The sequence below is a fragment of the Acartia tonsa genome, chromosome 4, assembly GCF_053477335.1.
Source record: "Acartia tonsa isolate MP-2025a chromosome 4, ASM5347733v1, whole genome shotgun sequence".
Lineage (NCBI taxonomy): Eukaryota > Metazoa > Arthropoda > Copepoda > Calanoida > Acartiidae > Acartia > Acartia tonsa.
The window spans coordinates 3,427,428-3,449,435 of record NC_137263.1 but is presented as its reverse complement, the minus strand read 5'-3'; the positions used below and the strand labels follow the sequence as shown (position 1 = coordinate 3,449,435).

The 22,008-nt window shown below is 31.3% G+C and overlaps 1 protein-coding gene across 1 annotated transcript in view; it reads left to right on the top strand.

Annotated features, from left to right (window-relative positions):
- The window catches only part of LOC145318186 (uncharacterized), a 31,842-nt gene extending 17,586 nt beyond the window's left edge, over positions 1-14,256 (top strand). The window contains exon 7 of the mRNA XM_080159532.1: positions 13,119-14,256. Within this exon, the coding sequence (XP_080015658.1) occupies positions 13,119-13,262 (144 nt within the window). The 3' untranslated portion in view covers positions 13,263-14,256. The remainder of the gene's footprint in view (positions 1-13,118) is intronic.
- The last annotated feature ends 7,752 nt before the right edge of the window (positions 14,257-22,008 follow it).

Below are 22,008 nucleotides of genomic sequence, written 5' to 3'. Positions count from 1 at the left end.
CATTCTGGTAATGATTATAGAGTTGCTACGCTTTCTAACTCGTACCTAACTTCTACAGGAATCACCATACAAAGTTTGAAATCGATAGGACAATTCTAACATGCCTAAATTAATGAAAAAAGCTATCCGTTACGGACGGACGGACCGACCCTAATTATAGAAAAGCTTCGCTTTTAAAAACAGTATATGAATTTTAAAATTAGAATTATTTATAGCATCGTATTAAAGTTAGCTTTCTGCGGATATTAAATTTAAAAATTTAAAAGTTTAAAACCAGTTTTGTTAGCTCTGAATGGTCGAAGGACCTGGCAAAGAAAACTGATTTTAATTTTATGGTTTTTATTTTAATACTCGTGGAAAATTGTCTGTAATAAGTTGCTATATAGAATTTTTTAGTATGGATTAGAACCGGTTCTAATTCAGCGGATTTTAATTGGTTTTGAAGCCATACTGGAAAAAATATTTTCGGTACTAGGGCATACTGAAAAAACATTATATCCTGTTTTCTATGAATACAAAAATGTACATAAGATTAAAACCAGTTTTTTTTACCCGTGCCTTTGGAATCTCGGGCTAACAAAACTGGTTTAAAATCACATAAAAAAAATGTAAAAAAAAATTAAAAATCAACATATTTCAATTGGACGTACAAACTTCCTGTTCATAGAGTTGCTACGCTTCTTAAATAATACACAGGAATCACCACCTACAGTTTGAAATTGATAGGACAATTCTAAATCGACATAGTGTATGAACAGACGGACGCACAGACCCTTATCATAAACAAATAAGATTATTGAAATTACATCACCAGGCCGGGATTTGACATTATTATTGCATCGTATTATAGACAACTTTCAGTGTAAAGTAAAATCCTTACACTAAAGTAACAGAATGTTTGTTTGTCTGTGTGTCTGTCTGTGTGTATGTATCTTGCTAACCGCTGAACCGATCAAGTTCTCCTTATCAGGGTAGATTCTCATGGTTTCTGGGAAGGTTTATAACTATTTTGGGGGAGGGTACAACCACCTTCCCAAGAGAAATGACAAAAAATCGAAGTTTTAAAAAATATATGGGAGACTTCAACGTAATATAAAGAAAATTATCGTAAAATAAAGAAGTAATGTAGAGACTTTAACAAATATAAACATCTAAAGTGCCACTAGAGGCCTCTAGGGGCGTAGCCGCTAGTAAAAAATATAGGAATTAAAACAAAACTGGAAGGTATTAATTTTATGATTTTATTTTAATATTCATGAAAAAATGTCTGTAATTTGATGCTAAACATGATTCAGTATAGCCGATAAATTGATCCTTAATGATGAAACACAAAATTACCCTATTGTATATTAAAATTAGTGGTTTAAACGTTACACTCTCCTTAGTGAATCAACCAATCAAAATTCAAATCAAAAGTCCCCAAAGTTGTTTAGCCAAAGAATAGGAAAAGTTATTATAAAACTTTGGGGACTATTGTAATAAGCCCATTGTCTTATCTCTCGGCTGAGAACCGGTCTTAATCCAGCAGTTAATCGGTTTCAAAGCCATACTGGAAAATGGATTGTAACTTTTTAAAAGAAAACCTTTTTATAGTCAGGGTCAGTCTGTCCGTCAGTACTGGTTAGCTTTTTTCGTTAATTTAGACATGTAAGAATTGTCCTATCAATTTAAAACACACTACATTATAACAAGTAGGTACGATTTAGGAAGCGTAGCAACTCTATAATTGTTAAAAGATCTTAATCATCTTATTTTTCGAATACTGATTCCTATGACAACAAGGGACAATGTTATAAGCAAAGCATATCTTTAATGAAGTCCCATAAATTTAATTATGTCCTTATACAGTATCATGCTAATTTAGTTCTGACACTCTACAATTGTAAATGTTCATTAACACTTGACATATCAGCAGTAAGGACCACTTTTAACGTCTTAAGTCATGACACGATGTCGGGTCGAGATTCAAACCTATCACCTCCCAGACAATGAGCGGATGCGCTACGTGTTGAGCCACGATTGTGAGTTACACACAATATTTAATAACTAGCGGCTACGCCCCTAGAAGCCTCTAAGGGCACTGGTAGGAGGGGGTAAAGTCGACTTCATCCCATTTTAAATTTGAGTTTCAAAATATTTTAAACATATTTTTTTTTGGGGGGGGGGAAGTGGGGGGGGGGGTGAACCACACCCTCTCCAAAAATAGTTTAAAACCTTCCCAGGACCTATAAGAAGCTTCACTGTAAAGGAGAACAATATCGGTCCAGCGGTTAGCGAGATCCTTCGAGCAGACAAAAAACGCTTACTGCTTTATATAATAGGATTATGTTATCTTATTTGTTGGCCCAGAAGCTTTCGGTACTTATATCGAAGTTTTATAATCGCAGGAACCTAAAGGGATATGACAATGGCCGATAAATTAATTTACATCCCCAGTGAACAAAAATTAATAGATTACAATTAGAATCAGAAACGTTTCGAAACTATAGTTTATAAACTTACGGGACTTGTTACACAAACAGCCCAATTTACCATCCCTCCCTGAAAAACGCACGCTCATTGGTCAGTTTGGGTACTTTTTTGTTATTGTCCATTGTCTTATTCCTTACAATTCTTGTTATAAACGAAAATTAAGTTTGAAGTAAAGAAAAAAATCATCTATAAAAGCAATGCTTTAAAACAAAAATATTGGTTCTTTCACTTGAAGTACCTTTTTGAGCAATGGAACCTGAAAATTTTGGGTCGGGTTAGGTTAGGTTATATAAGTAGGGAGGGGGGGGAGGCATTATTACTTAAAACATTTTTATATGATGCATATAATAGAGCAGTTACAAAGAAGAAGGTGTTATTGGACAGGAAATTATATTTAACCAACTTTATCTTAGTTATCGGCTAAATCATTGGTAGATTAGTTAACAAACTTTTCAACTGATGATATTATAATATTTCTTAGTATTAAAATCCAAAAACTTAAGTGCAGGTCAAATAAATAATAAAAATGATGTCTTAATAAGTTTGTATTGACGAAGCCCAATCTGTCCCACTTTTGAGCAAGACGATTCTTATATGACGTCATATAAAAGAAAAAGGGAAGGGGGGGGGGAGAAAAATCTCTTGAAAAGAGATGGGAGAAAAGGGAATCGTCTTGCTCAAAAGTGGGACAGATTGGGCTTCGTCGTTTGTATTTAATTGGTCTAATTTAGCAATTAAAAAGGCAAAAAGAAATTTTTTAAAGTCACACCTCTACGGAAAATTCGAGCAAACAATAACTCCCTTTTTACCAGTTTTGTTAGCCAGGGCCTTCGGTCCCCTCAGGTCCAGCAAGTCTGGGATAAATCTTGTAATAATTTTGAAATTTTTATTATTTGATAAATAATCTTTTGCCAGGTAGAAAGGGGACATTAGGCTGTTAATTACATTGATACCCGAAGTTTTATAACAACTTTATCTTATTTGTTTTATTTTTAAGGAGTAATCTTGTTTATTGTCATAAGGGATGTAATACAATTTTTCTCTATTATCGTATCCCTTTAAATGCCTGTCCCTCACAGCTTAAGATCAGGGCTCGGCAGCCGCGTGTAAACCTCAGTGAAATCGTCATATTACAACTTTAATATATAGCTGGAAGTCTTAACCTGTTCCTAAAAACACCATCCTTCTGTTCGATTTTTTGTCACAATAGCAGGTTTAAACTTGAATCGTATTCGAGGCTACTGTACGGCTTCCGAGCCCTTTTTAAAATACAAGTTGTTTCCAGTATGGCTTCGTAACCGAATAATATCCGCTGAAGTAAAACATGTTCTCAATAATACTAAAAAATTATGTATAGCATCTTATTACATATAATTATTCACGAATATTTGAATAAGAATCATAAAATTATTACCAGTTTTGATAGGCCGGACCTTCGGCATCTAGGGTCTAAAAAAACTGGGTTTAATCTTAGATTTTTCATTTTTATATTTTCATGTCCGCTGAAAGCTGCCTATGATACGATGCAATTATATTTATTTATCACTTTATATGCATAGTTTATCTGTTAGTGTCCTCTCACTCCATATTATATTTTAATGTCATCAAATTAACCCTTCTGCAGATAAAATTATTGGTTTAAAAGTTTGGACACTTCTGTTTGTAACCAACCAATCAATGTTCAAGTTTGTTTGTAAAAAAATTAATTTAAAGGAGCTTTGTAAAGGGAGGGAGCATTGGACTGAAGATTTTACCACGTTATTTAAACACTATCTCTCATTTGTTGAAGTAAACTTTGGATACTTAAAAAAAATTGATTAGGTTGTACAAAAATCATCCATTTTCATATCCTTTATCAAAAAAAATCTTTTGGGTCTTCACTTCCGCATATTCTCATATTTGCAATCTTATACTCGCCAAATAACACAATAACATCTATATTAGAGAGAGGTTAATTAGTAAATTTATTTGTGCAGTAATGATGTTAATGGTTTGATTTTTAAAAGCGAAGCTTTTCTATAATTAGGGTCGGTCCGTCCGTACGTCCGTCCATCCGTCCGTCCGTCCGTCCGTAACGGATAGCTTTTTTCGTTAATTTAGGCATGTTAGAATCGTCCTATCGATTTCAAATTTTGCATGGTGATTCCTTTAGCAGTTAGGTACGATTTAGAGAGCGTAGCAACTCTATAATCATTACCAAAATGTCCGTACGTTCATTTTAAGCATGTTGATTTTTTTACTTTTTTAACATCAAATTTTTATGTGATCTAATCATCGGATTGATCTGATTTTTGGTGTATTGATTCCTGGGACAACAAAGTATAATGTAATAAACGAAGCAACTCTATAATCAAGTCCTAAAAATGTAAGTATGTCCATAAACATTATCCTGTATCAAGCAGTTTTTTAACAAATTAACTTACAATTTTGCTTTGACTCTTATACATTTATATTAGGATTATTCAGTTCTGAAACTATACAAGTGTTAATGTCCGTTTGTCCCTACCGTTACAGTGCTTCGCTTTTATGTATGTTGTCATCCTTGTTTTTTTTTATAAATTATGGAGGAAGTGATGACACGCCATTAGTTCTCATTAAAGAAAGACAAACATTCTATTAAAAAACTTTATACTATACTGATATTAACGCGCAACCATGGCTTAACACGTAGGGCATCCACTCATTGTCGAGGAATTGATGGGATCAAGTCTCGGTTCAACACTGCGTCAAAACTAAGGACGTTAAAAATGGTTCCTACTGCACTGATGCTTTTCAGATGTTCGACATTAATAATTAGAGTAGGGGAAATGCCTTGGACTAAAACGCGCAACTCATTACCATGCACAGTTAGGACTTCTAGACAAAGGTCGTGCAAACAAAGAGTTGGTTGTCTATTACATAGGTGTTACATTACTAAATACACTTGGCGATTAAGCATGTTACACTGCAATTAAATAGCGTCACCGAGCCCCAGAGATCATGCTGGTATTAACAAGGACAAGTATGCATAATTATACAATATTGATTTTTAAAAATGTTAAGTATATTCATAAATAGCGCGGCAGTATTATAACTTAATATCCATAGTAATCTCTCCCCTTGTGATTAAGTATTTTTTTGGTAAATTACTGATTTTAACAAGGGGAATTAGCAACATTATAATAATCTAATTCTAACGAGGACAGTTATATCCATTAGTAGTACAGCAACATTATTTTATTCTGATTTTAACAAGGACAGGTATATGCATAAGTAGCACAGAAACATTATACCATACTAATTTTATCAAGCATAAGTAGGAAAGCAACAATATACTATTCTAATTTTAACAAAGGATCCCCTCCACCTCTGTTTTCTCTTATTTCCTGTGCCTGAAATATGATTTAACACATAATTTTAGAGTTGAATTTCCTTGAATATTTTTTTTTCTTGGCTCTTATAAAAGATAGACTGCTGAAACTTCTTGTTAAGAAGCATAATCAACTATAAAACATCCATTCAGTCCGATTTTTTCCCCAGCTATTTTTATATTTTTCACATTTTCCCCCATATCTTCAATGTTCTTGGTTCTATTTACAAAATAAAATTTCCTGTCATTCTAAGAAAACATCTGTGGTGATCAGACTGCTTTATAGTAGATTTTTGTTTATTTTTTACATTTTCTAAATATCTTTGGTGTTAAGGTCCGATTTAAAAATTCTTTTTAGATTACAGTATTAAAAATAAATTTTCAAGGAATTTCCAAGCAATTTTAGTGTTTAAAGATGAAAGTACAAGTAGCTTTTTTGATTTTTTACATATTTCCCAATTTTTGGTGTTTTCAGTCCATTTTTCAAAGTTTTTTTTTGTAAATAATAGTATCAAAATGATATTTCCTGTTCTTCTGAGAACACTTTAGCATCTACATGTTATTAAAATTTTATGAATAACTGAAAAAAGATAAGGTTATAATATTTTGTCTATGCCACATAATTTAATATTTTAATTTCTATTATGAGCAATAGAAATCTTTCAAAATTTTCATTTCATAAAAAGGGGTATTTTTATTGGAAAAATATATAATTAGTTACTGGCAACCTAAATTTGTTTTATGAATATATGAATATAATTTTGAATCTAGGTTACATACTTTAATTTCTTAATTTCTAACATGAGCAATGAGTATTGTACATAAAATGTCAGTTTGAAATGCCTAAAAATTTTTTTGTTATTGAAGCTGAAGGCTTCAAATTTAGGGATATTGGGTCTACTTGTGGCAGTCTTTCAGCAGTTATAGCGTTATATTTCTTGCAGGCATCCTTTAAAAGTTTTTAAAAAATGTTATTCCACAGGGTCATTCAAGAGAAATGATTTTTTAAAAACTTAATTAGGCATGGAAAATAAAACAATTGTGTAAAATGATTTGTATATTTGGAAAACCTATCCTCGGACATTTATGTTTCAAATATTTAACAATGATGTTTACAACAAATTATGCCTTATAAACCAGTTTTTGCAAAGGCCTTATTTTTGAAGATGTATGGATTTAAAGATTGGGGAAAAATGCTTACCTTTTTAAAATTCAAATTGCACAGCTTGTATTAATAGTAGAAAAACGTTATACACACCGTTAGAATTGTCATAAACTCTAGTTTTTGAAAATATAAGTACTATTTTTGTGGTATTTGTAGTTTAGGAGCTACATTGAAAAGTGTGAGAAAGGTTGAAAAGTTTTAAGTAAGTTGGAACATTTTAACACGTAGCTCCTGTACTATACATAGCACATGAATGGCTCTTATATATCCAAAAACTAAAGTTTATTACAATTCTAACAGTATGCATAACGTTTTTCTACTATTAAAGCAAGCTGCGCAATTTGAATTTTTAAAATGTGAGCATTTTTTCCATTATATTTAAATCAGAAAATCATCAAAAATAAGGCATTTAGAAAAACCGTTTTTGAAGGCATAATTTGTCACAAAAATGATTTTTAAATATTTGAAACATTTATGTCCCAGAATAGGTTTTCAAAATATACAAAGCATTTTACACAATTGTTAGAAAAACCGTTTTTGTAGGCATAATTTGTCAAAAAAATCATTTTTAAATATTTAAAACATGAATGTCCCAGAATGGGTTTTCCAAATCTATAAAGCATTTTATATAATTTTTTATTTTCCATGCCTAATTTAGTTTTTTTTAAAATCATTTCTCTTGAATGACCCTGTAGTATATAGGTAGTATAAGACTTTTGTTACTTTTCTCTCATTTCAAAGTTTTGATTCTGTAAAATTACCAATTTATCAAGGGTATTATGCATTAGTTATTGTGTAACAGAAAATCAGGTTAAAATTAAAGTTTTAAAAAACTGAAATTCTAGAAAATTGCTTGAGAGAAAAGTTGGCAAGTCTGTAAGATGTAGTTAATGCAATTTAAAGATAAAAATTTTGCCTAAAAGTATATTAGCTTTAAAAAAAAACAATGTAAGGAAAAGCTATACACTTTTAAAAATGGGGTAGTTATTGGGGGTGTAATTTTTTTTATTACCCCAAAGTAATATTTTTAAAATATCATCAACCTTTAATCACTCAATATGTGTAAAGAAGTGCTTATAACTTAGATTTTTAATTACAATTTTGTAAAAAGTTTTGCCAGTAACAAAAAAATTATTTTTACCTCAATTTTGCTTAAAGAATCTTTCATGTTAAGTTACTTTTTCCTTAGTCACTTTTTCAAAACTTTTTCAAAACAAAACAAGATTTTTTATAACCTGAATAAAATAAAAAAACATTTCTAAAAATGTTTTGGTGCCTACAGGCAACCCCAAATTCAATTGGGAGGGTAATCACCCCAGTACCCCCCCCCCCCTTTGGACATCACTGCACTTGTATTATATTTTTGAAATTTTTAAAATGAAAGTCTAACCCTAAATGAAAAATACTATTTAAAATATTTATTTAGTTTATCAATAGCAAAAAGTTATTGGGATATTTTGTGGTCATATTTTCTATATTTAACTAGAATTCATTGTTTCTAAAAATTCATAATCATTCATTGATATTTATGTAAAAAATATTAACTAAAATTTGTTAAGAAGTATTTTATGTATATCATATCATATTCATTATATATATATGATTTTTTCTTATGAGTTTTTCAGTGGAGAACAGAGCTGAGCAAATCAATCAAAAATATCATTAGAGGACATTAGGATCACTTTAAGGGCAGATTGTCTCAGTCTGTTGTTGGAGTGGTTTTGCTGGACCTTTTATAACACAACATTAAATTAGAAACATCAGATTGATTTATGCTGAAAACTAGTGAGTTTTAAGTAGAAATATAATTTAATTGTATAAATTTCAACCTAATTTTCATCAGTCTAAATTTTGTTAATATTTTACTATATAATTTAATATAATTTTACTTTTAAAAGCTTTTTTATTGATTTTTTAACAGCAATAAGGGGTCTTATAATTCAGTAAGCCATAATTGAGTCAAGATTTTTTTTAAATTCAAGTTTTAATTAATTTTAAAGCAAAAATCCTAGAATTTTACTAAAAAAGCTTTATTGAGACAAGCAATTTTTATCATTATTTATTGGCTAAGTTTTTCCCCTTTTGCTACAAGCTTCTAATTAAGTAAGCAAATGTTTTGGTTAATTTTTTAATTATGTCCTTTGTTTATATAATAAAACCCTTAACTAAACAATCTATCTTTTTGGTTAATTTATTAATTATTTCCTTCATTATTATTATTGAAAACCTTTACCTAATCAAGCAAGTTTTGTGATTCATTTCTTAATAATATCCTCTATCTTTACTATACAATCCTTACTAGCTAGTTCTGTGATTAATTTCTTACATATGTCCTCCAGTTTTGTCATAGAACACTTATATCTACAAGCCCTTTTTGTCATTAGTTTCTAGCTTAATTAAGAAATTAATCACAAAAATTGCTTGTTTAAGTAAGAATTTTGTAGCAAAAATGGATGATATAAGTAGGACATTAATCACAAAAATGGCTTGTTTAAGTAAGGATTTTGTAGCAAAAAGGGAAGATATAAGTAGGACATTAATCACAAAAATGGCTTGTTTAAGTAAGGATTTTGCAGCAAAAATGGAAGATTTAAGTAAGCAATCAACCCCAAAAATGGCTTATTTCAGTAAGGTTTTTGCAACAAAAATGGATGATTTAAGTAAGCAATCAACCCAAAAAATGGCTTATTTCAGTAAGGTTTTTGCAACAAAAATGGATGATTTAAGTAAGCAATCAACCCCAAAAATGGCTTATTTCAGTAAGGTTTTTGCAACAAAAATGGATGATTTAAGTAAGCAATCAACCCCAAAAATGGCTTATTTAAGTAAGGTTTTTGCAACCAAAATGGATGATTGAAGTAAGCAATCAACCCCAAAAAAGGCTTATTTAAGTAAGGATTTTGCAACCAAAATGGATGATTTAAGTAAGTAATCAACCCCAAAAATGGCTTATTTAAGTAAGGATTTTGTAGCAAAAATGGATGATTTAAGTAAGCAATCAACCCCAAAAATGGCTTACTTAAATCATCCATTTTGGTTGCAAAATCCTTACTTAAATAAGCCATTTTTGGGGTTGATTGCTTACTTAAATCATCCATTTTTGCTACAAAATCCTTACTTAAATAAGCCATTTTTGGGGTTGATTACTTACTTAAATCATCCATTTTGGTTGCAAAATCCTTACTTAAATAAGCCTTTTTTGGGGTTGATTGCTTACTTAAATCATCCATTTTTGCTACAAAATCCTTACTTAAATAAGCCATTTTTGGGGTTGATTACTTACTTAAATCATCCATTTTGGTTGCAAAATCCTTACTTAAATAAGCCTTTTTTGGGGTTGATTGCTTACTTAAATCATCCATTTTTGCTACAAAATCCTTACTTAAATAAGCCATTTTTGGGGTTGATTACTTACTTAAATCATCCATTTTGGTTGCAAAATCCTTACTTAAATAAGCCTTTTTTGGGGTTGATTGCTTACTTAAATCATCCATTTTGGTTGCAAAAACCTTACTTAAATAAGCCATTTTTGGGGTTGATTACTTACTTAAATCATCCATTTTGGTTGCAAAATCCTTACTTAAATAAGCCTTTTTTGGGGTTGATTGCTTACTTAAATCATCCATTTTGGTTGCAAAAACCTTACTTAAATAAGCCATTTTTGGGGTTGATTACTTACTTAAATCATCCATTTTGGTTGCAAAATCCTTACTTAAATAAGCCATTTTTGGGGTTGATTGCTTACTTAAATCATCCATTTTTGCTACAAAATCCTTACTTAAATAAGCCATTTTTGGGGTTGATTACTTACTTAAATCATCCAATTTTGCTACAAAATCCTTACTTAAATCATCCATTTTGGTTGCAAAAACCTTACTTAAATAAGCCATTTTTGGGGTTGATTACTTACTTAAATCATCCATTTTGGTTGCAAAATCCTTACTTAAATAAGTAATCAACCCCAAAAATGGCTTATTTAAGTAAGAATTTTGCAACAAAAATGGATGATTTAAGTAATTAATCAACCCCAAAAATGGCTTACTTAAGTAAGGGTTTTGCAGCAAAAATGGAGGATTTAAGTAAGCAATCAACCCCAAAAATGGCTTGTTTAAGTAAGGATTTTGTAGCAAAAATGGAAGATATAAGTAGGACATTAATCACAAAAATTGCTTGTTTAAGTAAGGATTTTGTAGCAAAAATGGAAGATATAAGTAGGACATTAATCACAAAAATGGCTTGTTTAAGTAAGCAATCAACTACAAATATAGCCTAAATGGCTGAGAAGGGATTAAATTTTGAGGAAAAATAATCCGGATTAAAATCTTAATCTGTAAGACATTTACCTCAAAAGCGTCCGATTTTGCTGATTCTTATCAGCCACCCTTATTTTTGGGGTTTTTTAGGGGTTTATAGGGCAATAATAGTTCTTCAAGTAAGCAATTAACCTACGAAAATGGCTCGTTAGTCCGACATGTCCGATTTAAGTAAGCCACTTTTGTTGTAAAGTGCGGACTTTCCCGATGTGAGCACGTCCTACTTAAATCTGACAAAAATGCTTATATAAGCACAAAAAAAGGTAAATTGCTGAGACAGAGATTACTAGGGTGAAAATTGATACTATGTAAATTTATCATCATGGGTTATAGTGGGGCAATAACGGTAAAAAACTTTTTCTTTATTTTTTCTTATAAATGATATGTTAAACAATAAACATATTATAATAAAGAATTATATTTGTTATTGAAAAACTATAATTATGTGAATATATTGTTAATGGCAATTGTAAAATAAAATACTTGCCATAGGTAGGCTTGCATACTTAGGATTTACTATTAGGGTGTTTCATAAAAAAAATTACTCTCTTAAATTCTTTTTTTTTTCATAAACAAAATTAAATACAAAAATATGTTGTTAAGTTTTAAAAGTAGCTAGAAAATTATGCGATATTTTAATTTAATTTATTTAGCCTTCAAAATTATTGAAATTTAAATAGTTTTCCTTCTAGTGTCATTATATTAGAAGGAGGTTTCAACAATGGATTTATTATTACCTGGATCTTACACCAATTTTAATGTTCTCTATTAAAGTGAACCGTGTAGCGGGCTTAAATAACAATCTCCCTATCCCCCACTTTACTTCATCCCCTCCCGGATGAACGACCCGATCAATAAATGACAAGGAAAATAGCAATCTAGATTGACGACAACTTTTCCCTTGTCATAATATCCATGTATATTCTACATCCATTGCTTTAACCTATTATTGGTTTGAAATCACCATATTTTAAAAATTATGATTAAGGTACTCCATAATGTTATTTTTTGGTTTGTTTATTCAATCCACTCACGCACAAACAAAAGTAAATTAACAATAATGGATTTGGATATAATATACGTGGATATTACAACAGGGGAAAGTTTGTCGTCAATTGGGTGAACCTCATTAATTTGGCCAGTTTGTTCATCCAGTAAGAGACAAAAGGATGGGGGTAAAGGGTGTAGATGGGGGATATCCTTATTTTAGCCAGCTGTGAGTATTACTTTATTGGAGTACATAAAAATCTGGTGCAACATCCAAGTAATAACATATCGATTTTAAATAATTATCTTGAGCAAAAAAATCTGTCAATAATAGTATAATGTAGTATTTTTCCATTTTCTTTATTATATTATATTGTTTTTTTATTACTGATATCTGAAAAAGCTTGAGATAAATGTTTGCAAATTAGTTTATTTTGTTAGTAAGATGCTCAAATAGTTATTTATCGCATAGTATTATAGACAGCTTCTTTGAGTTTTCCGCGGATATCAAAATAAAAGATTAAGATTAAAACAAGTTTTGTTCACCCAAAGGGGCCGAGGCTAACAAAATGGTATTGATTTTTATTTTAATATTCACGGAAAACTGAGCTGAAGCCTTTAATTATTTTTCCAGTATGGCTTCGAAACCGATTATTCGCTGGATATACTGAAAAATCATGTATTTAATCGTTTAACAGACAATTTTCCACGAATATAAAATAAAAATCATAAAATTAATACCATTTTTATTTTAATATACGCAAAAAGCTGTCTATAATAGGATGTGATAAATTATAATAATTATGAAAAAAAACCTCTATTATGTTTTTAGCTGACAAATTTTGGGCTGGACGCGAAGCAGTCTCTTCACTGCCTGCTGCAGCACTCTGGCGACTATGTAGAGGCTGCACAGGTCGAGTATCTAATTGATGACCTCATACAGGCGGGAGAGGCGGTAGTGGCTCTTAGACAGTGAGTCAAGAATTGAATTGGAAAGAAATGTATAAGTACAGGGTGTCCCAAATTAAATTGCGGTCTCTTTTTAAATGTTTTTTCCCCATACTTTTAAAAAGTTGCATTTGAAGAGAAAATACAAAAAAAACATAATAATTTATTTTTAAAAATAACAAGGTCTTCCGATTATTTCTTTTGTTTATATTTGGTAGTTTAAAAAATCAAGAAAAACTCAGTTTCTTTTTTGGGGGCTCTCTGTGAAAAAAACTAAAATCAAACAACTATTTGTTCCATAATGTATCAAAGTTATCCTCTTTTTTATCAAATATTAAGATCTAGTGCAGTTAACGGTGATATGTTTCTGGTAACGATTATCTCTAAAAGTCAATGAACTTTAAAAGCTGATAACGGCCAAACTGCTGAACGGCCTTTCAGTTTATTTGGAAAAAATCGTTACAGGAACCGTGAACTGCACTACATTCTTTTTTAAAAAATCTAATGTTATTGATTTAAAAATTTTTACTGGTAATAGTTTGTATCCTATTAAACTTGTGTTATAACAGTTCTCTATTTAGTTATTTTTTGGATATTTCTTTTAAATGAGTTATAGTTTATAAAGTCTAAAATTATTTTTAAATTAATTAAACTTTTATAAACTCTATTGAATCTCTAAATATTCTGTGATTAATATGATATTAAATATTTAGTATTATAGGCACCTTTCCGTGGATATTAAAATGAAAAGTTATAAGATTTAAACCTCGATGGTCCCAAGGCCCGGGCTAACAAAACAGGTATTAATATTGTGATTTTTATTTTAATATTCGTGGAAAATTGTGTGTAATACGATGCTATACATGATTTTTCTGTATGGCTTAGAACCGGTTCTAATCCACCGGATATTAATCGGTTTCGAAGCCACACAGAAATATAGTTTTTAAGCTTACTAGTCTGTTTTTTAAGACTGTACTGTAGTCCTTAATAAAATCTAGAAAACAAATTTTGTTTTGAATATTGATTTAAGTAGATTATCTATTTTGTTAATGTTATTTGTTATTTTCAAAATTGTTATTTTTTTTTGTTATGTTATTTGTTTAAATAAATCATATAAAAAATAACCCTTTTTTTCTACGAAATTTAAAATCAATTTTCTACCAAATTTTCAAATCATTCCAAAAAAAAGCTTGCTGAATGGACGTACGGACTTTCTGGTAACGATTGTAAAGTTGTTACGCCTACTTAATCGTACCTAACTGTTACAGGAATTATCATGCAAAGTTTGAAATCGATGGGACAAATTTAACATGTCTAAATAAACGAAAAATGCTCTATACTCTAATTGTAGAAGTGCTTCGCCTTTAAAAAGCAAAAAAGGATCTCCACGTGGTAATGTTGTTTATTGAATACTAGAGTTATTATAGAAGGATTTTTGTTTAAAAGAACTACTACGTCCAAATAGAAGCATTGTCAAATATAATTAAACTAGCGACTGCGCCCCTAGCATATAAAGGATCTCTATTCAACTTGATAGGAAGGATAATAAATAGCCTAAAACCTTCATCGGACCTAAGTGTAGATTTCTATAAAGGGAAAACTAAATCAGTTCATTAGTATTTAAAACTTTAAGCTTCAGACAACAAAAAAAACTTACTACTTTATAATATAACTAGGCGATTTCTCTTGGGAGGATTGTGGTACCCTCCCCAAAAATGGTTATAAACCTTCCCGGGACCTATGAGAAGCTATCCTGTTAAGGAGAACCAGACAGACAGACAGCGTTCTACTTTGTATTATAGATACATGCAGATATTTTTTGCGACGATAAAACTATTTTCTTTTGTCTTTTAATGATAATAATGTTTAATTTTATCAACACGATGACATAGATGCCCAAATTGGCCTCTATGTTAATAATATGTCATCAGCTTTGATCACTTAAATTTAATTCCATATAGTATAATATGCTCGCAGCTTGCTGCTATAATAACGACACCCCCCATCCATCCCTTTTATCCCCTCCCCTCCTACTGGATGAACGAACGGACCAATAAATGTTAGCAACCTAAAATTACAATGATTTAAATTTCCTCCCTGTTATAATATCAACGTATCCATTATTAATAATATGTCATCCATGACTACTTTAATAAAATGCCAAATAGTCTACAATAACTCTATTTCTATTATTGGCTTATTGTAATGTTTATCTAAAGTCTAAGTGAATAATGGAAATTATAAACTGGTGGACCAATAGTTTCAAAATTATATGCGAATAATAGATATAATATAAATGGAGCAATAAATGAAATTCTACAGATTCCATTAAAAGGTATAGTGTATGAGCTCTTTAAGTAGCGCGGCTACTCTATAAAACACTTTGTATTTTTGTCCGTTATACTTTAGAGAAAATGTTATTTTCTTGGCTGTTTCTTAAGATAGACTTCTGATTTTCTTTGTTTGGATCCCCTCTTTCAAAGAGAATCTAGTATACAACTTTGTCCGTCGGTTATGCTACAGAAGACATATCCGTTTGTCTATCCATAATTTTTCAGTCCTATGTTACTCATGGATGTTTTACTTTTACAAAAAAAATAAGCATTTTCATTTTCAAAAATGTTCTATCCATATTTTTAATTTATAGAATAGGATGGTAAATCAGAGAGGGAGGTGACATTGGGCTGCATATGACACTAGTTCCCAAAGTCTTATAATAACGTTTTCTTATTCGTTGGCTTAACAACCTTTGAGACTTTTTTATTGAATTTTGATTGGTTGGTTCATGAATTTAAGTGTACAAACCAATAATTGTAATCTACAAAAGGGTTTATTTTGTGTATCATAATTGGGGATGTACATCAATTTGTCTTTCCCTATAAATCCCTGATCGATGGTAAATAGTATTTATATTATATAGCACTAAAACAAACTACTTGAGATAACTTAATAACACTCTTTACACAATACAAGGATAATTATCAGGGATCGGCAGCCGTGCGTAAGCCGCCACTAAGCCTTAAATTTAGACCCTTTCGGATAATTTTTTTTTGAAGAGGGATTGCCATATTTGGGTCAGATTTAGACATTCCCCTGGTTTTTAAAAATTGCAAAAGGTTGATTTCCCTGAGGCTTATAGGCGAATGAGGCGCGGCTGCCGAGCCCATAGACGTCCAAGCTTTTTTTTTTGGGGGGGGGGGTAAAAAATTTTAAGGGGGTGGTAATTCGTATTTTGGGGTTGTAAAATGGCGCGCGAATAGCGGCGAAAATTTTTTTTACCCCCCCAAAATTTTTACCCCGGGGGTAAAATTTGCTTGGGGGGGGGGGGGTAATTACCCCCCCCCCCCCCTTGGACGTCTATGGCCGAGCCCCAATAATTATGACCATTAGTGACAAAGCTTTTTTATTTCTTGTGATAATTTATATGTCAAATCTTTTCTTTAAATGACAACCCATTTATGGGATCTTCAATGGGAACAGGACATTAAAATTAAAATCCAGAATGTAGCGGGTTTCGTCGTATTTTCACAGTAGCTTTTGTTAGGGTTAGGTTAGGTAAAAGTTAATGATTGCCCCCAAAGAGTTATAGCCCCCAAGGTGTCAGAAATAGGAGAAAAGCTACTGTGAAAATACGACCAAACCCACAACTTCGTTTTCTTTCCAAGATCCTTAACACATAGAATGCCGTATGGACATCGGACATGTCATAGTTTTAGAATATCTTCAAAACTAAATAGACGTACAAACGGGCGCGTACTGACCTTAAAGTTTGTAATCTAATCTATAATACAAAGTAGAACGATGTCTGTCTGTCTGTATGTTTGTTTGTCTGTGTGTCTGTGTGTCTGTTTGTTTGTAGCGAAGGATCTCGCTAACCGCTAAACCGATCGGGTTCTCCTTTACAGGGTAGCTTCTCATAGGTCCCGGGAAGGTTTATAACTATTTTCTTGGAGGGTGGGACTAACCACCCCCCCCCCAAAAAAAAAAATTCCCCCCCCCAAAGAAATTTAAAAAAAAAATTTCTTTGAAATCTAAAATAAGAAAAATTGGTTTAATCAAACCTCTTAGGGGCAAAGCCCCTAGAGGCTAGAGCGAAGCCGCTAGTAAATCTATAATACAATAATAGTCTGTCTGTTTGTAGCGAAGGATCTCGCTAACCGCTGAACCGATCGGGTTTTCCTTTACAGGGTAGCTTCTCATAGATCACGGGAAGGTTTATAACTATTTTCTTGGGGGGTGGGACACCCCCAACCCCCCCAAAAAATCAAAACTAAAATTAAAATAGTGGGGTCGACTACCCCCCCTTCCCCCCAAAAAAAAATATTCCCCCCCCCAAATTTTTTTTTAAAAATCTAAAATACGAAAAATTGGTTTGATTAAACCTTAAGTTGAGTGTTCATACGTTTCAACCACTAATAATTAAATACAGAAGGGGTAATTTTGTGTATCAACAATGGAAATATACATCAATTTATCGATCATTGTCTTATCCCTGGAAAGTAATAATACATATTTGAAATTACAAAGATATCGGTAAAAACGAACAATTATATTCATCAGAAGTGCAGCAACAGAGAGCTTGTGACTTTTTTAAATTCTACGCCCATAGAGGTCTCTTGCTGCAATCACAAAGATTTCAGTAAAAACGGACGATTAAGTATCGCAGCAAAATTAGCCCCATGAGTTTTTAAAATAATGTCTGTCATCTTTGGGGATGTACTGTACATTTATTTAACGTCCATAGTCTTATCCCCTAAGATCCCTGAATCTACTGCAGATATAGGGATAAGAAACTGGTATCAACTTGATGTATATTTTTTTACAGTTTTATTAGATTTTGGCACCACAAATATCCCGTAAATATCAGAGAGAGAGAGAGAGAGGACAATGGGCAGTTTATTACACTAGTAGTAGTCCCCAAAGTTTTTTTTTATCAACGCTTTCTTATTCGTTGGCTTTACAACTTTGGGGACTATAGTGAATTTTTATTGGTTGGTTTATTAAGTTGAGTGTTTAAACGTTCCAACCACTAATTTACGCTACAGAAGGGGTGATTTAGTGTATTATAATTAGGGATGTACACCAATTTATTGGCCATTGTCTTATCCATTTAGATCCATATGTAAAAATTCTAAAGCATTTGAATGTGTGTGTTTTGTGTGTTATTTAAGATCTCGAAAACTGACAAAAATTCTATTATGAATAGCTACAGACTGAAACAAATTTGGTTCTTGGCTATTATTTTCAGGGTTGTACATTCTCATTAAATAATATAGTAACACCGTAAAAATAACTGCTAACTTTCTCATTCATCTTTTTTAAGACTAACAATTGAAGTTCAAAAATCTGTTGGTCAAAAAATTTAAACATATTTTTAATCTTATTGCCATTCTCATTTATCAATGGATTATAAGAAGCACAGCAAAAGGTAAATTATTCTTTAAAAGTCGCAGCCATTTTTTGTAGAGCAAAGCTAAATGTTAAAATTGTTTTTTTGATCTTAATCTTAAGTATGAACGAAAAATGGTCTTTTTAATTAATAGTTATTTATCGCATCGTAATATAGACAGCCGTCCGCGGATATCAAAATGAAAAATTATAAGATTAAAACCAGTTGTTAGCCCCATGTGGCTGTAGGACCTTGCTAAAAAAAACGTGGTTTAATTTAATGATTTTTTGTTAAATATTTGTGGAAAATTGCTTAAAATACAATGTTATACATAATTTTTCAGTATGGCTGAGAACTGGTTCTAATCCAGCGGATATTAATCGGTTTTGAAGCCATACTGGAAAAGAATTTCTCCTCATAGTTAAATTTCGATTTTGCATTACCAACAGACAAAAAAAACCCAAAGATATGCAATTCATCTTAAATAGCAGCCAAGAAAATGCGATTTTTATAGAGTAGCCTAGCTACTAAATATAAGAAAATTTCAAATATTGAACTGGGCTAATAGAAACTTTTTAAGTACATATGCAAGTGCAAAAAATGTCTAGGTCAACCAGATTGTCATATCTGCACATTTAAATTGGTATTGTGCATTTCATTTCATTTAATTCTGAATAAGATTTTATTTCAAACAAGGATGACAACATCCATAAAAGTAAAGCTCTGAAATGGTAGGACAAACGAACATTAACACGTGTAGAGTGTCAGGTCTGATTACTGAATAAGCAGAATACAAATAAGTTTGATTAAACCAAGTAAATTTGTTGCAAAACTGCTTAAATACAAGATACTGTTTAAGGACATGCTTACATTTTCAGGACTTTATATACAGAAGCTTCGCTTATAATATGTTGTACTAGAAATCAGTATTCCAAAAATCAGAAAAAAGGATATATATATCACATGAAAAATTGTTGTCAGAAAGGAGAAACTCTGCATTTTTAAAATTCAAACGGAATTGCTACGCTTTCTAAATTGGACCTAAGGTGATAGAAATCATAATGCAAAGTTTTAAATAGAAAGGACAATTATAGCATGTCTAAATTAACAAAAAGAGCTAACCGTTACGGGCGGATGGAAGAACGGATAAACCCTAATTATAGAAAAAGCTTTCAAAAAAAATATTTTTAGATCATATTTATGTCATACGTTAGACAAAAAATGGGTGTTCAAGATTAATCAGAGGTGGATTCTTAAAAAAAATTTGCCCCACTAATCGCTTAGTGGGGCAAATTCACCTCAGGATTGGGTTGTACAAAGTAACAGTATCCTAACTTTTCCACAAATTATTTAAATATACATTAGGGGTAATTTTATTTTTTTTTATCAAAATTGGGGGGTACATTAGTCTATTGTCAATTGTTGTATACCCCAATCACTTGTGTTGCTATTTTAAGTGCCTTGTCGAGCCTCCCCTCCATTCTACATTAAAAATAAGTGGATAGTTTTAGGTGTGTTGGTTTATTTCTTTAGATCAAGTTAGGTTAAATTATGTACATGGTAGCCCTGCGGGGTTACATTCCCCAGGATTAGATCCCTCCGCAGTGGTTAGGCATAGAAAAAAAAACTACCTACCTATTATCTAAATGAAACTAATTAAAATAAAAGGGAGGGGGGGGAGGGGGTTTCTGTGAACACTAAGCACTTTGAGGGAAAGCTCCAAAATATCTTTGCTATTTCTAAAACTTTTATCGTTTTATGATCTAGCATATAGTTCTGTTCAATATATAGTCTACAAAAATCTACTTTTTTTCATGAAATAGCGAAAATATACGTAACAATTATCAATTTAAGTTTCCCTTTAAAATCTTAGCAATCTACAGAAGGAGTAGTTTTATTAATCATAATTGGGTATGTAAATTGTCTATCTTCCATTGTCTTATCCCATATTACACAGGAATTAAAAGAGATGAGAGAATGATAAATTGATGTACATCCCCAATGGTGATACACAAAATTACCTCTGTTTAGATTACAATTAGTGGTTGAAACGTGCAGAAATTCAACTTAATGACCCTACCCATCAAAATTTATTAACTGTCCCAAATGTTGTTATACCAACGAATAAGAAAATGTTTGGGGGCTAGTATAATAAACAGCCCAAAGTCCCCTCCCTCCCAGGGCCCTGAGCTCGATCTTTAAATCATTTTAATGGTGATTTAGATCGGGGTGCGCGGAATTTCAGCCAATTACAGCGCGGCATTTTTAAAGATTTTTTAAAGATCGAGCTCTGGTTATGTTCAATAAAGTCTTTAATTTTTCACAAATTAGCAAAAGTAATTAATCAAAAGTTTTCCTCTAATACCCAAGTCTTTATTATCTACCGAAAGGGTAATTTTGCTCATCTTCATTGGGGATGTAAATAGCCTGCCATTGTCTCATCCTTTATGATCCCTGGATTTCAATGTGCTACTGCATAGACCTTATCATTTGCAGTTTTAAAGAAATACCTAGTTTGTAAGGTCAACTAGTCTATACATAAATCCTATAGTCATTAATTACTTAACAATTACAATACTATAAGCAATACAGTTATTCTATGAATCAAAGTGTGATTAGAAATTTTAAATAAGTTTAGGAATTTATTTAGGAATCCTGATTTCAAATTAGAACAACGAAAATTCTTGTAAAACGCCCAAAATTACAAAATATTATTGTACATAATATACGAAAAATATACAATTTAGTCCGCTATTAATTGGTTCCATGGCTAATGTAGGACCTGTATAAAGCTTCCCTAAAATAAATACCATTATCGATTTTTTTCGTTCAGATCTGTTTATTATAAAGTTTCGCCACTAGTATTTAGGGGAGGTCATGAAAATAGCCTAAAACCTTCCAAAGATATCAAGACCAGTAATTTCTGAGATTTTAGTATAGACAAAAAAAACCTCACTACTTTATACTATAGAAAATGATTAAAAATTGATATTACTCGACCAAAGATGTAACAGAGATTTTAAGTAACATCGGCATAATATTTCCAATTTTTTATTCTGGATAAATTTTGGAAATGAAATTTGCCTCCTTCCTTTAGGCTAGACTGTCAAATATTTTATTGATCATGCTTGAAAAAAAATACATCCCAAATGATGACAAACTTCTTCAGCAGATTAAAGCTATTGGTTGAAACGTTTGTTCAATAAAATAAATGCACCAACCAATCAAAATTTAATAAAAGTTTCTAAGCCAACAAATAAAAAGCCATCATTAGAAAACTTTGGGTACTAGTGTAATTTACAGTTCACTGTCCCCTCCCTCCCTTATGATAACACCAGAGAGGGTAAAAGTTAATTAACAACTCTTCCTTCCAAAATCTTAGAAT